General features: G+C 41.0%; 1 protein-coding gene across 2 annotated transcripts in view; it reads left to right on the plus strand.

The window, feature by feature from the left end:
- LOC139757573 (nephrin-like) overlaps window positions 1-17,036 on the plus strand; it is a 943,851-nt gene that overhangs the window by 528,009 nt on the left and 398,806 nt on the right. For both annotated transcript variants that reach the window (XM_071678177.1, XM_071678178.1), the window contains exons 3-4: window positions 11,272-11,451; window positions 16,082-16,270. In XM_071678177.1, coding sequence (XP_071534278.1) covers window positions 11,272-11,451; window positions 16,082-16,270 — 369 coding nt within the window. The remainder of the gene's footprint in view (window positions 1-11,271; window positions 11,452-16,081; window positions 16,271-17,036) is intronic.

Genomic DNA, 17,036 nt, shown 5'->3' on the forward strand with positions numbered 1-17,036 from the left:
GTGGACGTACGTATATACATGTGTATGGTGGTGGGTTGGGCCATTTCTTTCGTCTGTTTCCTTGCGCTATATATATATATATATATATATATATATATATATATATATATATATATATATATATATATATATATATATATATATATATGTGTGTATATATATGTATATGTTTACCAAATGGCGTCCTAGCTTCGTCTATTTGATGTATATCAACTGACTGTTATATTTCTTTCTTGTGTGTCCCCTGATGATGTGATTATTACACGAAAGTGCACTTGGGAACTTTTCGTGTTTCATTTTCCCCGTGGACTCATAGGAAAATATACCTGGTTTAAAAAGCGAGATATACATAAGTATACTTATGTAAGTAGGAGAGATGGCCAGAGAGCGTTATTGGATTACGTGTTAATTGACAGGCGTGCGAAAGAGAGACTTTTGGATGTTAATGTGCTGAGAGGTGCAACTGGAGGGATGTCTGATCATTATCTTGTGGAGGCTAAGGTGAAGATCTGTATGGGTTTTCAGAAAAGAAGAGTGAATGTTGGGGTGAAGAGGGTGGTGAGAGTAAGTGAGCTTGAGAAGGAGACCTGTGTGAGGAAGTACCAGGAGAGACTGAGTACAGAATGGAAAAAGGTGAGAACAATGGAAGCAAGGGGAGTGGGGGAGGAATGGGATGTATTTAGGGAATCAGTGATGGATTGCGCAAAAGATGCTTGTGGCATGAGAAGAGTGGGAGGTGGGTTGATTAGAAAGGGTAGTGAGTGATGGGATGAAGAAGTAAGAGTATTAGTGAAAGAGAAGAGAGAGGCATTTGGACGATTTTTGCAGGGAAAAAATGCAATTGAGTGGGAGATGTATAAAAGAAAGAGACAAGAGGTCAAGAGAAAGGTGCAAGAGGTGAAAAAAAGGGCAAATGAGAGTTGGGGTGAGAGAGTATCATTAAATTTTAGGGAGAATAAAAAGATGTTCTGGAAGGAGGTAAATAAAGTGCGTAAGACAAGGGAGCAAATGGGAACTTCAGTGAAGGGCGCAAATGGGGAGGTGATAACAAGTAGTGGTGATGTGAGAAGGAGATGGAGTGAGTATTTTGAAGGTTTGTTGAATGTGTTTGATGATAGAGTGGCAGATATAGGGTGTTTTGGTCGAGGTGGTGTGCAAAGTGAGAGGGTTAGGGAAAATGATTTGGTAAACAGAGAAGAGGTAGTGAAAGCTTTGCGGAAGATGAAAGCCGGCAAGGCAGCAGGTTTGGATGGTATTGCAGTGGAATTTATTAAAAAAGGGGGTGACTGTATTGTTGACTGGTTGGTAAGGTTATTTAATGTATGTATGACTCATGGTGAGGTGCCTGAGGATTGGCGGAATGCGTGCATAGTGTCATTGTACAAAGGCAAAGGGGATAAGAGTGAGTGCTCAAATTACAGAGGTATAAGTTTGTTGAGTATTCCTGGTAAATTATATGGGAGGGTATTGATTGAGAGGGTGAAGGCATGTACAGAGCATCAGATTGGGGAAGAGCAGTGTGGTTTCAGAAGTGGTAGAGGATGTGTGGATCAGGTGTTTGCTTTGAAGAATGTATGTGAGAAATACTTAGAAAAGCAAATGGATTTGTATGTAGCATTTATGGATCTGGAGAAGGCATATGATAGAGTTGATAGAGATGCTCTGTGGAAGGTATTAAGAATATATGGTGTGGGAGGCAAGTTGTTAGAAGCAGTGAAAAGTTTTTATCGAGGATGTAAGGCATGTGTACGTGTAGGAAGAGAGGAAAGTGATTGGTTCTCAGTGAATGTAGGTTTGCGGCAGGGGTGTGTGATGTCTCCATGGTTGTTTAATGTGTTTATGGATGGGGTTGTTAGGGAGGTAAATGCAAGAGTTTTGGAAAGAGGGGAAAGTATGAAGTCTGTTGGGGATGAGAGAGCTTGGGAAGTGAGTCAGTTGTTGTTCGCTGATGATACAGCGCTGGTGGCTGATTCATGTGAGAAACTGCAGAAGCTGGTGACTGAGTTTGGTAAAGTGTGTGGAAGAAGAAAGTTAAGAGTAAATGTGAATAAGAGCAAGGTTATTAGGTACAGTAGGGTTGAGGGTCAAGTCAATTGGGAGGTGAGTTTGAATGGAGAAAAACTGGAGGAAGTGAAGTGTTTTAGATATCTGGGAGTGGATCTGGCAGCGGATGGAACCATGGAAGCGGAAGTGGATCATAGGGTGGGGGAGGGGGCGAAAATTCTGGGGGCCTTGAAGAATGTGTGGAAGTCGAGAACATTATCTCGGAAAGCAAAAATGGGTATGTTTGAAGGAATAGTGGTTCCAACAATGTTGTATGGTTGCGAGGCGTGGGCTATGGATAGAGTTGTGCGCAGGAGGATGGATGTGCTGGAAATGAGATGTTTGAGGACAATGTGTGGTGTGAGGTGGTTTGATCGAGTGAGTAACGTGGGGGTAAGAGAGATGTGTGGAAATAAAAAGAGCGTGGTTGAGAGAGCAGAGGAGGGTGTTTTGAAGTGGTTTGGGCACATGGAGAGAATGAGTGAGGAAAGATTGACCAAGAGGATATATGTGTCGGAGGTGGAGGGAACGAGGAGAAGAGGGAGACCAAATTGGAGGTGGAAAGATGGAGTGAAGGGGATTTTGTGTGATCGGGGCCTGAACATGCAGGAGGGTGAAAGGGGGGCAAGGAATAGAGTGAATTGGAGCGATGTGGTATACCGGGGTTGACGTGCTGTCAGTTTATTGAATCAGGGCATGTGAAGCGTCTGGGGAAAACCATGGAAGGCTGTGTAGGTATGTATATTTGCGTGTGTGGACGTGTGTATGTGCGTGTGTATGGGGGGGGGGTGGGTTGGGCCATTTCTTTCGTCTGTTTCCTTGCGCTACCTCGCAAACGCGGGAGACAGCGACAAAGTATAAAAAAAAAAAAAATATATATATATATATATATATATATATATATATATATATATATATATATATTTATATATATATATATATATATATATATATATATATATATATATATATATATATATATATATATATATATATATATATATATATATATATATATATATATATATATATATAGATATAGATATAGATATATATATATATATATATATATATATATATATATATATATATATATATATATATATATGTATATATATATATATATATATATATATATATATATATATATATATATATATATATATATATATATATATATATATATATATATATATATATATATACGAATAAAGTCTATATGAACCCGCACCTTCATAGAACATACAAACTTCCAACAGCCAGGATCGAATCTGGGACCCCTTGTACAAGAGGCAGGCATGCTAACCGCTAGGCTAAGGGACTGTATAAAATTGTGAGACGAAGGGTATTCGAGTACTTAGTATTTCGAATAGTTGTTTCCTATTATACAGTCCCTTAGCCTAGCGGTTAGCATGCCTGTCTCTTGCACCAGGGGTCCCAGGTTCGATCCTGGCTGTTGGAGCTTTGTATGTTCTATGAAGGTGCGCGTTCATATACACTTTATTGGTATTCATATAACTCCGCGATGTACGGTTAGGTTCGGTAAAACGCTATCAGCTGGCTATGTGTTCTGTTCGGAAACAACCGATAGACCCCGTTGCTCACCATTGTGAGACGATGGGTATTCGAGTACTTAGCATTTCGAATAGTTGTTTCCTATTACACAGTCCCTTAGCCTAGCGGTTAGCATGACTGCCTCTTGCACAAGGGGTTCCAGGTTCGATCCTGGCTGTTGGAGGTTTGTGTGTTATATATATATATATATATATATATATATATATATATATATATATATATATATATATATATTTATTTTGCTTTGTCGATGTTTCCCGCTTTTGCGAGGTAGCGCAAGGAAATAGACGACAGAAATGGCTCAACCCACCCCCATACACATGTATATACATACACGTCCACACACGCAAATATACATACCCATACATCACACTGAACACATATATATATACACACACAGACACATACATATATACACATGCACACAATTCACACTGTCTGCCTTTATTCATATCCATCGCCACCTCGCCACACATGGAATAACATCCCCCTCCCCCCTCATGTGTGCGAGGTAACGCTAGGAAAAGACAACAAAGGCCACATTCGTTCACGCTCAGTCTCTACTTGTCTTGCAATAATGCCCGAAACCACAGCTCCCTTTCCACATCCAGGCCCTAAGAACTGTCCATGGTTTACCCCAGACGCTTCACCTACCCTGATTCAATCCATTGACAGCACGTCGACCCCGGTATACCACATCGATCCAATTCACTCTATTCCTTGCTATTCTTTCACCCTCCTGCATGTGTAGGCTCCGATCACTCAAAATCTTTTTCACTCCATCTTTCCACCTCCAATTTGGTCTCCCACTTCTCCTCATTCCCTCCACTTCCGACATATATATCCTCTGGGTCAATCTTTCCTCACTCATTCTCTCCATGTGCCCAAACCATTCCAAACACCCTCTTCTGCTCTCTCAACTACGCTCTTTTAATTTCCACACATCTCTCTTACCCTTACATTACTTACTCGATCAAACCACCTGACACCACATATTGTCCTCAAACATCTCATTTCCAGCACATCCACCCTCCTGCGCACAACTCTATCCATAGCCCACGCCTCGCAACCATACAACATTGTTGGAACCACTATTCCTTCAAACATACCCATTTTTGATTTCGGAGATAATGTTCTCGTATTCCACACATTCTTCAAGGCTCCCAGGATTTTCGCCCCCTCCCCCACCCTATGATTCACTTCCTCTTCCAGGGTTCCATCCGCTGCCAGATCCACTCCCAGATATCTAAAACACTTTACTTCCTCCAGTTTTTCTCCATTCAAACTTACCTACCAATTGACTTGACCCTCAACCCTACTGTACCTAATAACCTTGCTCTTATTCACATTTACTCCTAACTTTCTTCTTTTACACATTTTACCAAACTCAGTCACCAGCTTCTGTAGTTTCTCACAAGAATCAGTCACCAGCGCTGTATCATTAGCGAACAACAACTGACTCACTTCCCAAGCTCCCTCATCCCCAACAGACTTCATACTTGCCCCTCTTTCCAAAACTCTTGCATTCACCTCCCTAACAACCCCATCCACAAACAAATTAAACAACCATGGAGACATCACACACCCCTACCGCAAAGCTACATTCACTGAGAACCAATCACTTTCCTCTCTTCCTACACGTACACATGCCTTACATCCTCGATAAAAACTTTTCACTGCTTCTAACAACTTGCCTCCCACACTATATATTCTTAGTACCTTCCACAGAGCATCTCTATCAACTCTATCATATGCCTTCTCCAGATCCATAAATGCTACATACAAATCCATTTGCTTTTCTAAGTACTTCGCACATACATTCTTCAAAGCAAAGACCTGATCCACCCATCCTCTACCACTTCTGAAACCACACTGCTCTTCCCCAATCTGATGCTCTGTACATGCCTTCACCCTCTCAATCAATACCCTCCCACATAATTTACCAGGAATACTCAACAAACTTATACCTCAGTAATTTGTGCACTCACTCTTATCCCCTTTCCCTTTTTACAATGGCACTATGCACGCATTCCGCCAATCCTCAGGCACCTCACCATGAATCATGCATACATTGAATAACCTTACCAAGCAGTCAACAATAGAGTCACCCCCTTTTTTAATAAATTCCACTGCAATACCATCCAAACCTGCTGCCTTGCCGGCTTTCATCCTCCGCAAAGGTTTTACTACCTCTTTTCTGTTTACCAAATCATTTTCCCTAACCCTCTCACTTTGCACACCACCTCGACCAAAACACCCTATATCTGCCACTCTATCATCAAACACATTCAAGAAATCTTCAAAATACTTACTCCATCTCCTTCTCACATCACCACTACTTGTTATTGATGACGAGTTTGAGAAGATATATTCTATTGGATCTAGGTTAAAGTGCCCTAGATCTTTCATTGATAACTCCCTTCAGTTAGCAAAGAAATCATTTTATAGAATTGAGCCCAAACCTCCGATTGACATCAAGAATCTTTTAGTTTTCCCTTTTTATAGAAATAATTTTAATTTACTTCCATGTTGCTTAAATCCTTTAATGTAATTGTTGCCTTCAGCAACAATAATACTATAAAGAATATCTTAATCAGGAATTCACCAAAAGATTCTCCTGGATGCATCGATGAAGTGCCATGTGGAAATTCTGATAAATTTTATGTTGGGCAGACAGGTAAGGATGTTTCTGTTAGACTTAAGCAACACGAATATAGTATAAGAACGGGACAAGAATGAAATGCCTTGTTTAATCACGTTAAAGACTATGATTATTGTATTGACTGGAATAATGACATCTCAGTTGTCACCTCTAACTCTATTACCACGAGAAATATCATTGAATCTTCTATTATATAATACGCAAAGAATTATAATCTTAATATCAGTGATGGTCTATACAAACTAGATAACTTTATTGTTGATAAAATTTGTAAAAGGAGAAGTTTATGAACGTTCGCTGTCTGCCTTGGACAATCGCATGTTTAACAAATGGCGTCCTAGCGTCGTCTCTTCAATGTATATCAACCGACTGTTATATTTCTCTCTTGTGTGTCCCCTGATGATGTGAATATTACACGAAAGTGTAATAATCTTTGCTCTCAAAGATAATGTTCTTTCCTTCCACACATTCTTCATCGCTTCCAGAACCTTTGCCCTCTCCCCCACCCTGTGACTCACTTCCGCTTCCATGGTTTATTTCGCTTCCAATCTTCTCCATTCAAACTTACATCACAATTTACTTGTCCCTCAGCCCTACTGAACCTTTCACTTATCACATTCATTATCAACTTTCTCCTTTCAAATACTTTTCCAAACTCGGTCACCAACTTCTGCAGTTTCACTCTCGAATCAGCCACCAGAGCTGTATCACAGGCGAACAACTACTGACTCACTTCGCAGGCCCTCATATCCCTGACATACTGGATACTTGCTCCTCTCTTTATAACTCTTGCGTTTACCTCCCTAACTACCCCATCCATAAGCAAACTAAACAGTCATGGGGACACCACACACCACTCCTGCATACAGACATTCACTGAGAACCAATCACTCTTCTCTCTTCCTACTCGTGCATACGCCTTACATCCTTGCTTCTAACAACTTACCTCCCACACCATATCTTCTCAAGACCTTCCACAAAGCATCACTATGAACCCAATCATATGCTTTCTCCAGATCCAATAATGGTACAAACAAATCCTTCTGTTACTCTTAGTATTTCTCACACACATTCTTCAAAGCTAACACCTGATCCACACATCCTCCACTACTTCTGAAACTACACTGCTGTACCCCACTCTGATGCTATGTACTTGCCTTCACCCTCTCAATCAATACCCTCCCCTATAATTTCCCAGGATTACGCACCAAACTTTCGCCTCTGTAGTTTGAACAATGACCTTTATGCCCCTTGCCTTTATACACTGGCGTTATGTCTGCATTCCGCCAATCCATAGGCACGTCACCATAATCCATACATACATTGAATATCCTTACCAGCCAACCAGCAACATAGTCACCCCCTTTTTCGATAAATTCTACTGCAATACCATCCAAACCAGCCGCCTTTCTGGATTTCATGTTTCCCAAAGCTTTCACTACCTGGTCTCTCTTAACTAAACTATTCTCCCTGATCCTCTCACTTGGTACACCACACCGACCAGTGCACCCTATATCTGCCACATCATCAAACACACTCAACACCTTCATAATACTCACTCCATCTCCTTCTCACTTCATCACTACCTGTTATATTTCCCCACTTTACCGATGTTCCCATTTGTTCTCTTGTCTTACGCATGTTGATTACCTCCTTCCAAAACATCTTTTTATTATCCCTAAAGTTTAATGATATTCTCTCACCCCAACTCTCATTCGCTCTCTTTTTCAACTTGCACCTTTTTCTTGATCTCCTGCCGCTTTCTTTTATACATTTCCCACTCATTTGCACTACTTCCTTGCAAGTATCGCCCAAAAGCTTCTGTTTTCTCTTTCACTCACACCTTTACTTCATCGCACCACTCACTACCCTTTCAAATCTGCCCACCTTTCACCTTCCTCATGCCACATGAATCTTTTGAACATGCCGTCGCTGCTTCCGTAAATACACCCATTCCTCACTCACTCCCCTTGCGTCATTTGCTCTCATCTTTTGTCATTCTCCTCTCAATCTCCCCTGGTACTTCCCCACATAATTCTCCTTTCCAAGCTCACTCACTCTCACCACTCTCTTCTCCTAAACATTTTCTCTTCTTTTTTGAAATACTCTACAAATCTTTAAATTTTTGTCTCCACAAGATAGTGGTCAGACATTCCTCCAGCTGCCCCTCTTAGCACATTAACATCCAAAAGTCTCTCTTTTACACGCCTATCATTTAAAACGCATCCTTTGACCATCTCTCCAACTCATATACGAATACTTATGTAAATATGTCTTTTAAACCAGGTATTCCCAATTACCAGTCTTTTTTCAGCATACAAATCCACAAGCTCCTCACCATTTCCATTTACAAGAATCACATTACTCAGCTTCGCATTTAAATCAACCGGGCTCGTGCATCCAAGATGCTAGTACACTCAGCTGCTCCCAGAACACTTGCCTCTCATGATCTTTCTTCTCATGACCAGGTGCATAGGCACCAATATTCACCCATCTCTCTCCATCCACTTTCAGTTTTATCCACATCAATCTAGAGTTTACTTTCTTACACTCTATCACATACTCCCACAACTCCTGCTTCAGGAGTAGTGCCACTCCTTTCTTTGCTCTTGTCTTCTCACCAACCCCTTGCTTGACTCCCAAGATTTTCCCAAACCACTCTTCCCCTTTATCCTTGAGCTTCGTTTCACTCAGAGCCAGAACATCCAAGTTTCTCTCTTCAAACATACTACCTACCTCTCCTTCATTCTTTCATTGGTTCATCCACACACATTCAGATACCCCAATCTGACCCCTTGAGGAGGATGAGCACTCCTCAGCTTGACTCCGTCTATTTCCCTTTTTAGAAATTGAAATACAAGGAGCGGAGGGTTTCTATCCCCCGCTCCCGCCTCTTTAGTCGCCTTCTACGACATATGACATTTGATGAAAAGATATTGATATATTGAATCAAATGATATAAAAACTCCTGTGTACAGTCTTATATAATGATCTGTGAGTTATCAGTTTGTGAATTATCAGTAAGCATCTCCAAGACAGTCTACTGTGCTAATTTTCCACCCGTTCCAAGACAAAATACTTTGTTCTTTTTATATTTTTTTACGTACACATGTGTGTACGAGTGCCCGTGTATAAATTTACATTTGGTTTTGGCAACGTTCACTGAGTTTGCTGTATCCCAACTCCATTTTCGCTACAAGAAATGCAATTCAATTTATGAATATGCACATTACTTAATTAACGCAACTGAAGCTGTAGATGAAAATGTGTTTACTTCCTCTGTGTTAATCATTCTGATATAATTATTGCAGCCCACTCTTAAACAATGAAGCAGCTATTGACTTTTTACGATGTTCATCAAAATGCACATTCTTTTTACCTTGAAAACCATGCTTAATCAAGAAGTTAAGTTTGATTATTTCATCTAAGCATATATCTTTGGATGAAGAAAGTCATACGATCGAAACATTAGAACATTTTAGAAGCAATTACATCGTGGATCAATTTCGCAGTGTGTTATGATACATTTGCATAAAAGTGCAATACGTTGCTCATCATGAATATTCATCTGAGCAAATCAACATGTGTCATAAACGCTGCTCATTCTGATGCCAAAATTAGTTTTCTGTTTTAAGAGCTAAAGAAACTGTGGTTCCTATTTTTTCTATAATGTGATTATGCTAATTCTTCAGTTCATTTCAAACGATAGTAATGGAAATATACCTTAAAAATACGTTTGCCACCACTTCAAGAAACTATAATAACTCATTTCTATGTGATGATGTGCTCATACGTAGAGCAGAAAATGCAGCTATCCTGTGTGTCTCACCATAAGAAAAGTCTGCCCAACCACTTTATAGGATATGCTGCATGCCTACCATTCCTGTAATCACTTTCTTTGAAGCGAGAAGTTCTCTGACGAGACTGTACACTCTCCTTAACTAACGAAGACACAGCCTTGCCTAAGTGACCTTTCACTCGAGGTACAACCTCATACACACGCTCATTTTTACGTGTTTGCCTTTTGATTAAAAGACTCAACGTTGCTAAAATGGATCTTAATCCATTGCATCGATCATGTTTGTATTTTGCATCTCCCATAATGCTAGCAGTACCAGGAGCGCCACTCATCTTTAGGGTCGACCACCAATCTGGGCTCCCCATGTGAGGCGAGGTTCCAGAGTTTGGTGTCGGACTTGTATAGCAACAAGAATAACATCTGTGAGAGCAAAAATAGTAGTGTCAGTGCTGGAAGCTCTTAGAAGAGCAGCAACACCATTACCCTCAAAAACATCAGCAACAGTACAATCAACAGTGGCGTTATCACCGACAGCAGCAGTAGAGGCACGACAGTAGCAACACTAGCCAGATTACTTACATCAGGAACAGTAGCATCAGCCGTACCAGGAAGAGCATTACTACCAGCTGTTGTTAAATGCACTAGCAGCAGTAGTAGCAATGCCACTAGTAGTACCAGTGGCAGTCGTCCCATCAGCAGCAGCAGCACGTGCACCAGGAGCAGCATCACAGGTAGTTGCACAGTCAGCAGTACGTGAACCAGTGGCCACAACAGCAAAGAACAGTGCAGCAGTAACGGTAAGAGCACCTACACCAGGAACGCCTCCGGCAGCCATAAACGTATGTATCTCCTGCAACAACTGCACTCCGAGCAATAACAAGAGCAGTATTAGCACTGTCAGTACTAACACTGACCACAGTGTTACATTTGTAGCACAATATTAAAGTTGGGTTCCGCCAGGGTACTTGCTTTGCAAATGCCTCTGTGATGGGAGCTTTAGCAAGGTTACTAGTATCAACACCTAGAAGAAATGGTAGCACTTAGTAGCAGTACTAACACTAACCTGAGGGTCCTGTTTCCAGCAGGGTTAGAATGTGACGATCCAGAGACAACTCTGCTACCAGTACCTGACAGCAGCAGCGTTAATGTTTGTACCCTCACTAACTAACCTGAACTTCCACGTATTTGGCAGGGTTTGAGCGAGAGGTGCCAGGCTACCCGCGTTATCATTACCTGGGCGACGGAAGCAAGGGTGAACACCACCTGGTCATCAAGGGTGTTACACTGCAGGACGACGGCGAGTACCAGTGCCAGGTGGGACCCACCTCCGCAAGTGAAGCCATGTGGGCTGCTGCCAACGTCACTGTCATGGGTAAGTGTAACAGGACGGAGCACTAATGTTCCTGGGTTCATATTAATGTTTTGACGATGGTATCGACCGTAATAGAGTGATATGATATCCTGCATCATTGAAAGTCAATGTTAATGTGAGGCGAGTTTCTCAAATGTGTATTGAACGGCTCACTGTTGTGGTGGGTGGGATGAATGTGTGGGTTGAGTGATATAAGCCATGGCAGAGTCGGTGTTGTGGTAGTAAACATCTACAGAACGATGCTTTTGCTTTCATTTGCATTAATACTAATGTTCTGGGATGGTCTTCACAATATTGCCTTACATACGTCTGCCTTTTTTTCTTTTTACTTCTTGAGAGTAAACTTTATTTGATTTCTTCTACTTCACACTCCTATATCCCTAAAAAGAATACATTTTTCCTTTTCTTTTTCATTTTGTGACTTTTGGGGTGAAAAACAAAGCATTCTGATTAAATGAAGAGCTTTTAGATTACATGTGTTTTCTACCATAATCCGTCAAAGCATCTAGTTTAACCCTTAAATGATACAGGCATATTAATGATAAATATATCCTCCACTTTATCCTGGAAACACAACAATGAATATCACAAAACCTTATACCCAGTAGCAGATGTTTTACAGGTACTACAATAATCGTTATGCTAAGCACTTGCTCCGTATGTATACATAGGCCTAAATTGATTGTTATGTAATGCGACTCAAATGCCTGGGATGGCTTTTCTTCCACCTCTCTCAAAGTAATTGTGGGATCAATGCTTTCTGCTTTCTTTCTCAAATCTCCCACTATCACCCTGTATTCACTCACCCCTTACCATCCAGTATGATCTGTTTTTCCTACTTCGTCCGGCTCTAGAAGTGTTATGTGGATCAAGCATCCCTCACCATCTAATGTGATATGGTTTACTTTCCTTCCTCCGCTCTAGAGGTATTATGTTTGGAACAACGGAGTTCGGTCCTGGTGTATGGGTTAACTTAAACAAAAGTGGTCTCACCCTGAGTGATGGGTCAGGAAAAGTTGGCTAAACTTTGATTGCTCTCTATGGATCTCAAGATATATATAATTCAGTAAAATGATATTAAAAAGAAAATGTGTACCAACTTTAGAAGTATGAGCGCAAAGCTGAATGAATTAACAATGCATATCTCTACTGTGAAAAGGAGCTCTTGTCTGTTTGTCAGTCCGTGTTTCTCGTGCAGACAAGGCAAGAAAGGTACCAGACACACCATAACTAACCCCAAAACACAGTCATTAATAATTCATCCAACTTCAACAGTATAGAAAATGCTGGCTGCTAGGATGAAACAGGTTCGGGAGTATGGGAGGTATAGAGAAGAAAAATGGTGAAGCAAGTGCTTGGAACCACTGAACAATGCTAACAGTAATCCAGAGTGTGGTGGCCGAGAAGGGAGGAAATGGTGATGATGAGAGCAGGTGTGGTGACCAGAGTGGAGAGTGGCAGTGGTGGTGAGGAAGGATGTAGTATCCAGGGAGGGTGTGATGACCAGGATGGGAGAACGTCGAGGTAATGAGGGAGTGTGTGGTATAACATACTCGTGTTTGATAGTATTGTCAGAATTGTCATATATCAAAGCAATGATGTAGATCTTTATTAATATGCAAATAATCGCTTATTAGTAGAATTCGTGCTAATTATATAGGTTTAATTAGAATTGAGTACATATGACAGAAGATGGTGTTATGCTTTTATATCAATGACAGTCTAAATGTAACTAGGTTTCATGAAAGTCACGACGATGTGATGAACTTTTATGTAACTCAACCAAAACAAATGATCGAATGATATAGACCTGGAAAATAGTGCATGAAAAATGATAATCCTTTGATAGGAGGGATTACAATGGGATGATTGTACAAATCAAAAACCCTAGCATTAACTGGGATTCCTTGGAATATGACCTCGAGGAAATCAGACTAACTGATAAAAGAATTTTCATAATTACCAGTGCAAGGCAAGTCCAGTGCAAGGCAAGAATATATTAGATCTCTGCTCTCCACCAGTGGGTCGATGGATCCGATGAAAATGGCTCTTCTAGATGGAAAAATCCAACAAACATAATAACAATGACCTTTTAAGTGACAGAGCGTAGAGTGTCTTGTTCAGTAAAAGTGATGGTTGGTTGGTCGTTTGGGCTTTAGTCCTATCAACTGCCAGGGTCATAGTGGCCGTCAACGTAGGCTACATCCAACAACCGAAAAATCTTTAACACCTTCTTCAGGAGTTAAAGATAATTGTATGACCACATATACTCCCACTATGCATGTGGCCCAAGTAGAAAAATCATATTTCTTGTCCTCGATGACTCCGAGGGACTAATTTGAAAAAAAAAAGTTGAAATATGTGTACCACAAAAGCACACAAGTCAAATACTTTGGTTATCATGAACAGGAATAATTACTATGAGAAAATTTCTTAAACACGACCTGATACATACAGAAAATTCCACTCCAACTCCATAGACAGAATTAAAAGAAAGTTCATCAAACAATTCAGTGTTGCTGAATAAGACACACGACCTCATCAAAGAGTTCAGTGTTCAAAATACCCTTCCTCATTTTTGTGGTTTATTTAGGACACATTATAGTCTATTAAGACTAACTGCAATCTCAGTACGTTTAGTAACATAAAATCTATCAAGATGAATAGTAAAATCATTATCACCCATTTTGGTATAGTCTCTTTGGTATAGTTTCTTTCATACGTAGGCCCCATTCCCCGCGTCAGCAAGGAGCGACACGAACGGACGAAATACCTCAGACAGTAGAATTCGAACAACTTTAATTTAAGTGGGAGCGGGTGTGTTAGCGATTAGGATATGGAGCCCATGATAAAGAAGTAATGAACAACATGGTCGTTGCTGGTCATTTCCCATCAATCACACAACAAACAGTAGTCTACTTTTTACCAAACTTAATTGGCAAAAATAGAGGAACATGAAACACAAATGTAGTGCAACGAAAACTGTATTCGATCCCGGGGTGGCAGATACGATGCGTTTTGGATGTGGAGGTGCGCAAAGTGAGAGTATCATGACACGGGGTTTGGTAAAAAGGGAAGAGGTGGTCAACGCTCTGTGTAAGAGAAAAATTGGCAAAGTGATGAAGTGGAGGGAACTGCTGTTGGATTTCTTAACTAGCTGATTTGCTAGTTAGGACGTCCAGTGTATATGGCTCATAATGAGGTGCCCAAGGATTGGCGGAATACCTGTTTTGCGCCATCGTATAAGGGTAATGGGATAAAAGTGAATGTTCGAATTACGGAAGTATAAGTTTGTTGTGTGTACCATGCAAGTTGCAAGGGAAACTGGTTAGTGATACGGTGGATGCATGCTCAGAGTATCAAATTATGGAGGAGCTATCTGGTTTTAGAAGTGACAGAGAATGTGGGTATTACGATCTCCCCTGAAGAATTTGTGTGAAATATTTAGAACAACAAAAGGATTCGTGTGTCATTTATGGATCAGGAGATATCGTATGTTAGGGATGATAACGATTCGTTTTAGGAATGTGTTAAGAATAAACAGTGTAAGAGGAGCGCTACTATAAGCAGTGAAGAACTTTTATCACGAGAGTAAGGCAAATACGGAAGGAAGAGGAGAGGGTGAGTGGTTCCAGGTGAGGGTGGAGTTGTGGTGGAAGTGGATGATATAACCTTGATAACTTAATCTGTTTATTGACGGGGCGATGAGGGAGGGAAACAAAGGGGTTTATTAAAAAAGAGGCAAGTTTGTGGTCAGTTGATGTTAGGGTGTGAGACCTGAGAAGTGAGGGCTGATGACACAGCTCTGGTGGCAGATTCAAATGAGAAACTTCAGATGCCGATATCTGAGTTAAGGAGACTTTGTGAAAGGAGAAAATTGAGAGCAAATGGGAATATGAGGAAGGTTATTGGTTTTAGGAATGAAGAGAGATGGATATTATGATTAGAAATTTAAATGGAGAGAACCTGGAGGATGTGGTGTGTTTTAGATGCCAGGGAGTGGATATGACATTGAATGAAGCCATGAAAGCTAATGTGAGCCACAGGGTAGATGACAGCTAGAGCGAATGAGGCTAATTCTTTGTCTGTTTCTGGTGCTAGCTCGGGGAAACGGCGAACAAGTGGGAAACATATATATATATATATATATACAACACAAACTTCCAGCAGACAGGATCGAACCCAGGACCTCTGCGTGGCAGGCAGGAACGCTACTGCAAGGCTATGATTGCCCATCACAGGGAAATGACCAGTCTAGACCCTGTTGCTCACCAACGTGAGACGACGGGTATTCGATAACATAGCATTTGTATTGTCATTTCCTTGTTAGGTGATCATAGCCTAGCAGTAGCACTCCCATCTGCCACGGTCCTGGGTTCGAGCCTGGCTGTTGGAGGTTTGTATGTTCTTTGAAAGTGCGCGATCATATGCACTTTGTTCGTGTGTATACATAGATATATGTAAGTATGTACCTCCGTGTATTATGACTTCATATGTATCCGTGTGTATTTTAGGAAGCAGATATGGAAACTCTGGAATGGAAAAGCAGAATAAGTGAGGGTGAAAGCAAGAATGAGAACGAGAGGATTTCTTGTACTGATCTATAGCCATTCCCTCTGCAATTCCTCAGTGTCGCCGGTGAGCATCAGCGTGTCTGGCGTGGGCGAAGGCACAGGTACAGGTGAATTGATACAACGGGTCAACGGGGCGGTGGTGGAAGCTCGGGCGGGGCGACACTTGACGCTGGAGTGTGTGGTGAGGGACGCCAGACCCGCTCCCAGTGTAGTCTGGTACAGGAATGGCGTTACTCTTCTCCATGGTAAGTAGGCATCATAAAATCTGTTCAGAAAGCCTCACACTGTGATTATTGTGCTTCTTGCAGTATTGTTATGATAGCGTACGCTTATACTGATATACTTTCTCCTGCAGGCGCGTGTTTCATGAACAGGGGCACTGGAATTATACTAGCACATATAGTGCTATCCACATAGTATAACACTGGATTACCCACAGAATTCAATCTCGATCATATAAACTAATTTCAGGCACAGTACGAATATAAACATGTTATATACATGTGCCCTACATCTCTCGCCAAATCTAGCTCTCCTTTTCCTGGCATGTGACTCATTTTCTCTCCGTAATGCAGTATAGTAGTGTTTGTGGAGAGTGTATCATATTTCCTCTCTCTCTCTCTCTCTCTCTCTCTCTCTCTCTCTCTCTCTCTCTCTCTCTCTCTCTCTCTCTCTCTCTCTCTCTCTCTCTCTCTCTCTCTCTCTCTCTCTCTCTCTCTCTCTCTTACATGTCACGCGAGGGAGGTCATATCTGATCCCCTCATCACATTTAAAACGACCACAAGTAGTCGTCAGGTCAAAGGGTCTCTTCATACCTTGGTCAAAAAAGACCGGTCACCAGATCATGCCACCAGTCTCGCACAGAAATCATTCGAAGATAACAAATGGACTTTACATGAACAAAAGTTCCATCCGAATCAAGATAGCTGAAGTGCATGATTTAGTAAACAGTGAACACGGTATTCTTGGATGAAATCAGAAATATTTCTGAACACGAAAAAAACGAAGTGA

Source organism: Panulirus ornatus, chromosome 27, assembly GCF_036320965.1.
Source record: "Panulirus ornatus isolate Po-2019 chromosome 27, ASM3632096v1, whole genome shotgun sequence".
Taxonomy (NCBI): Eukaryota; Metazoa; Arthropoda; class Malacostraca; order Decapoda; family Palinuridae; genus Panulirus; species Panulirus ornatus.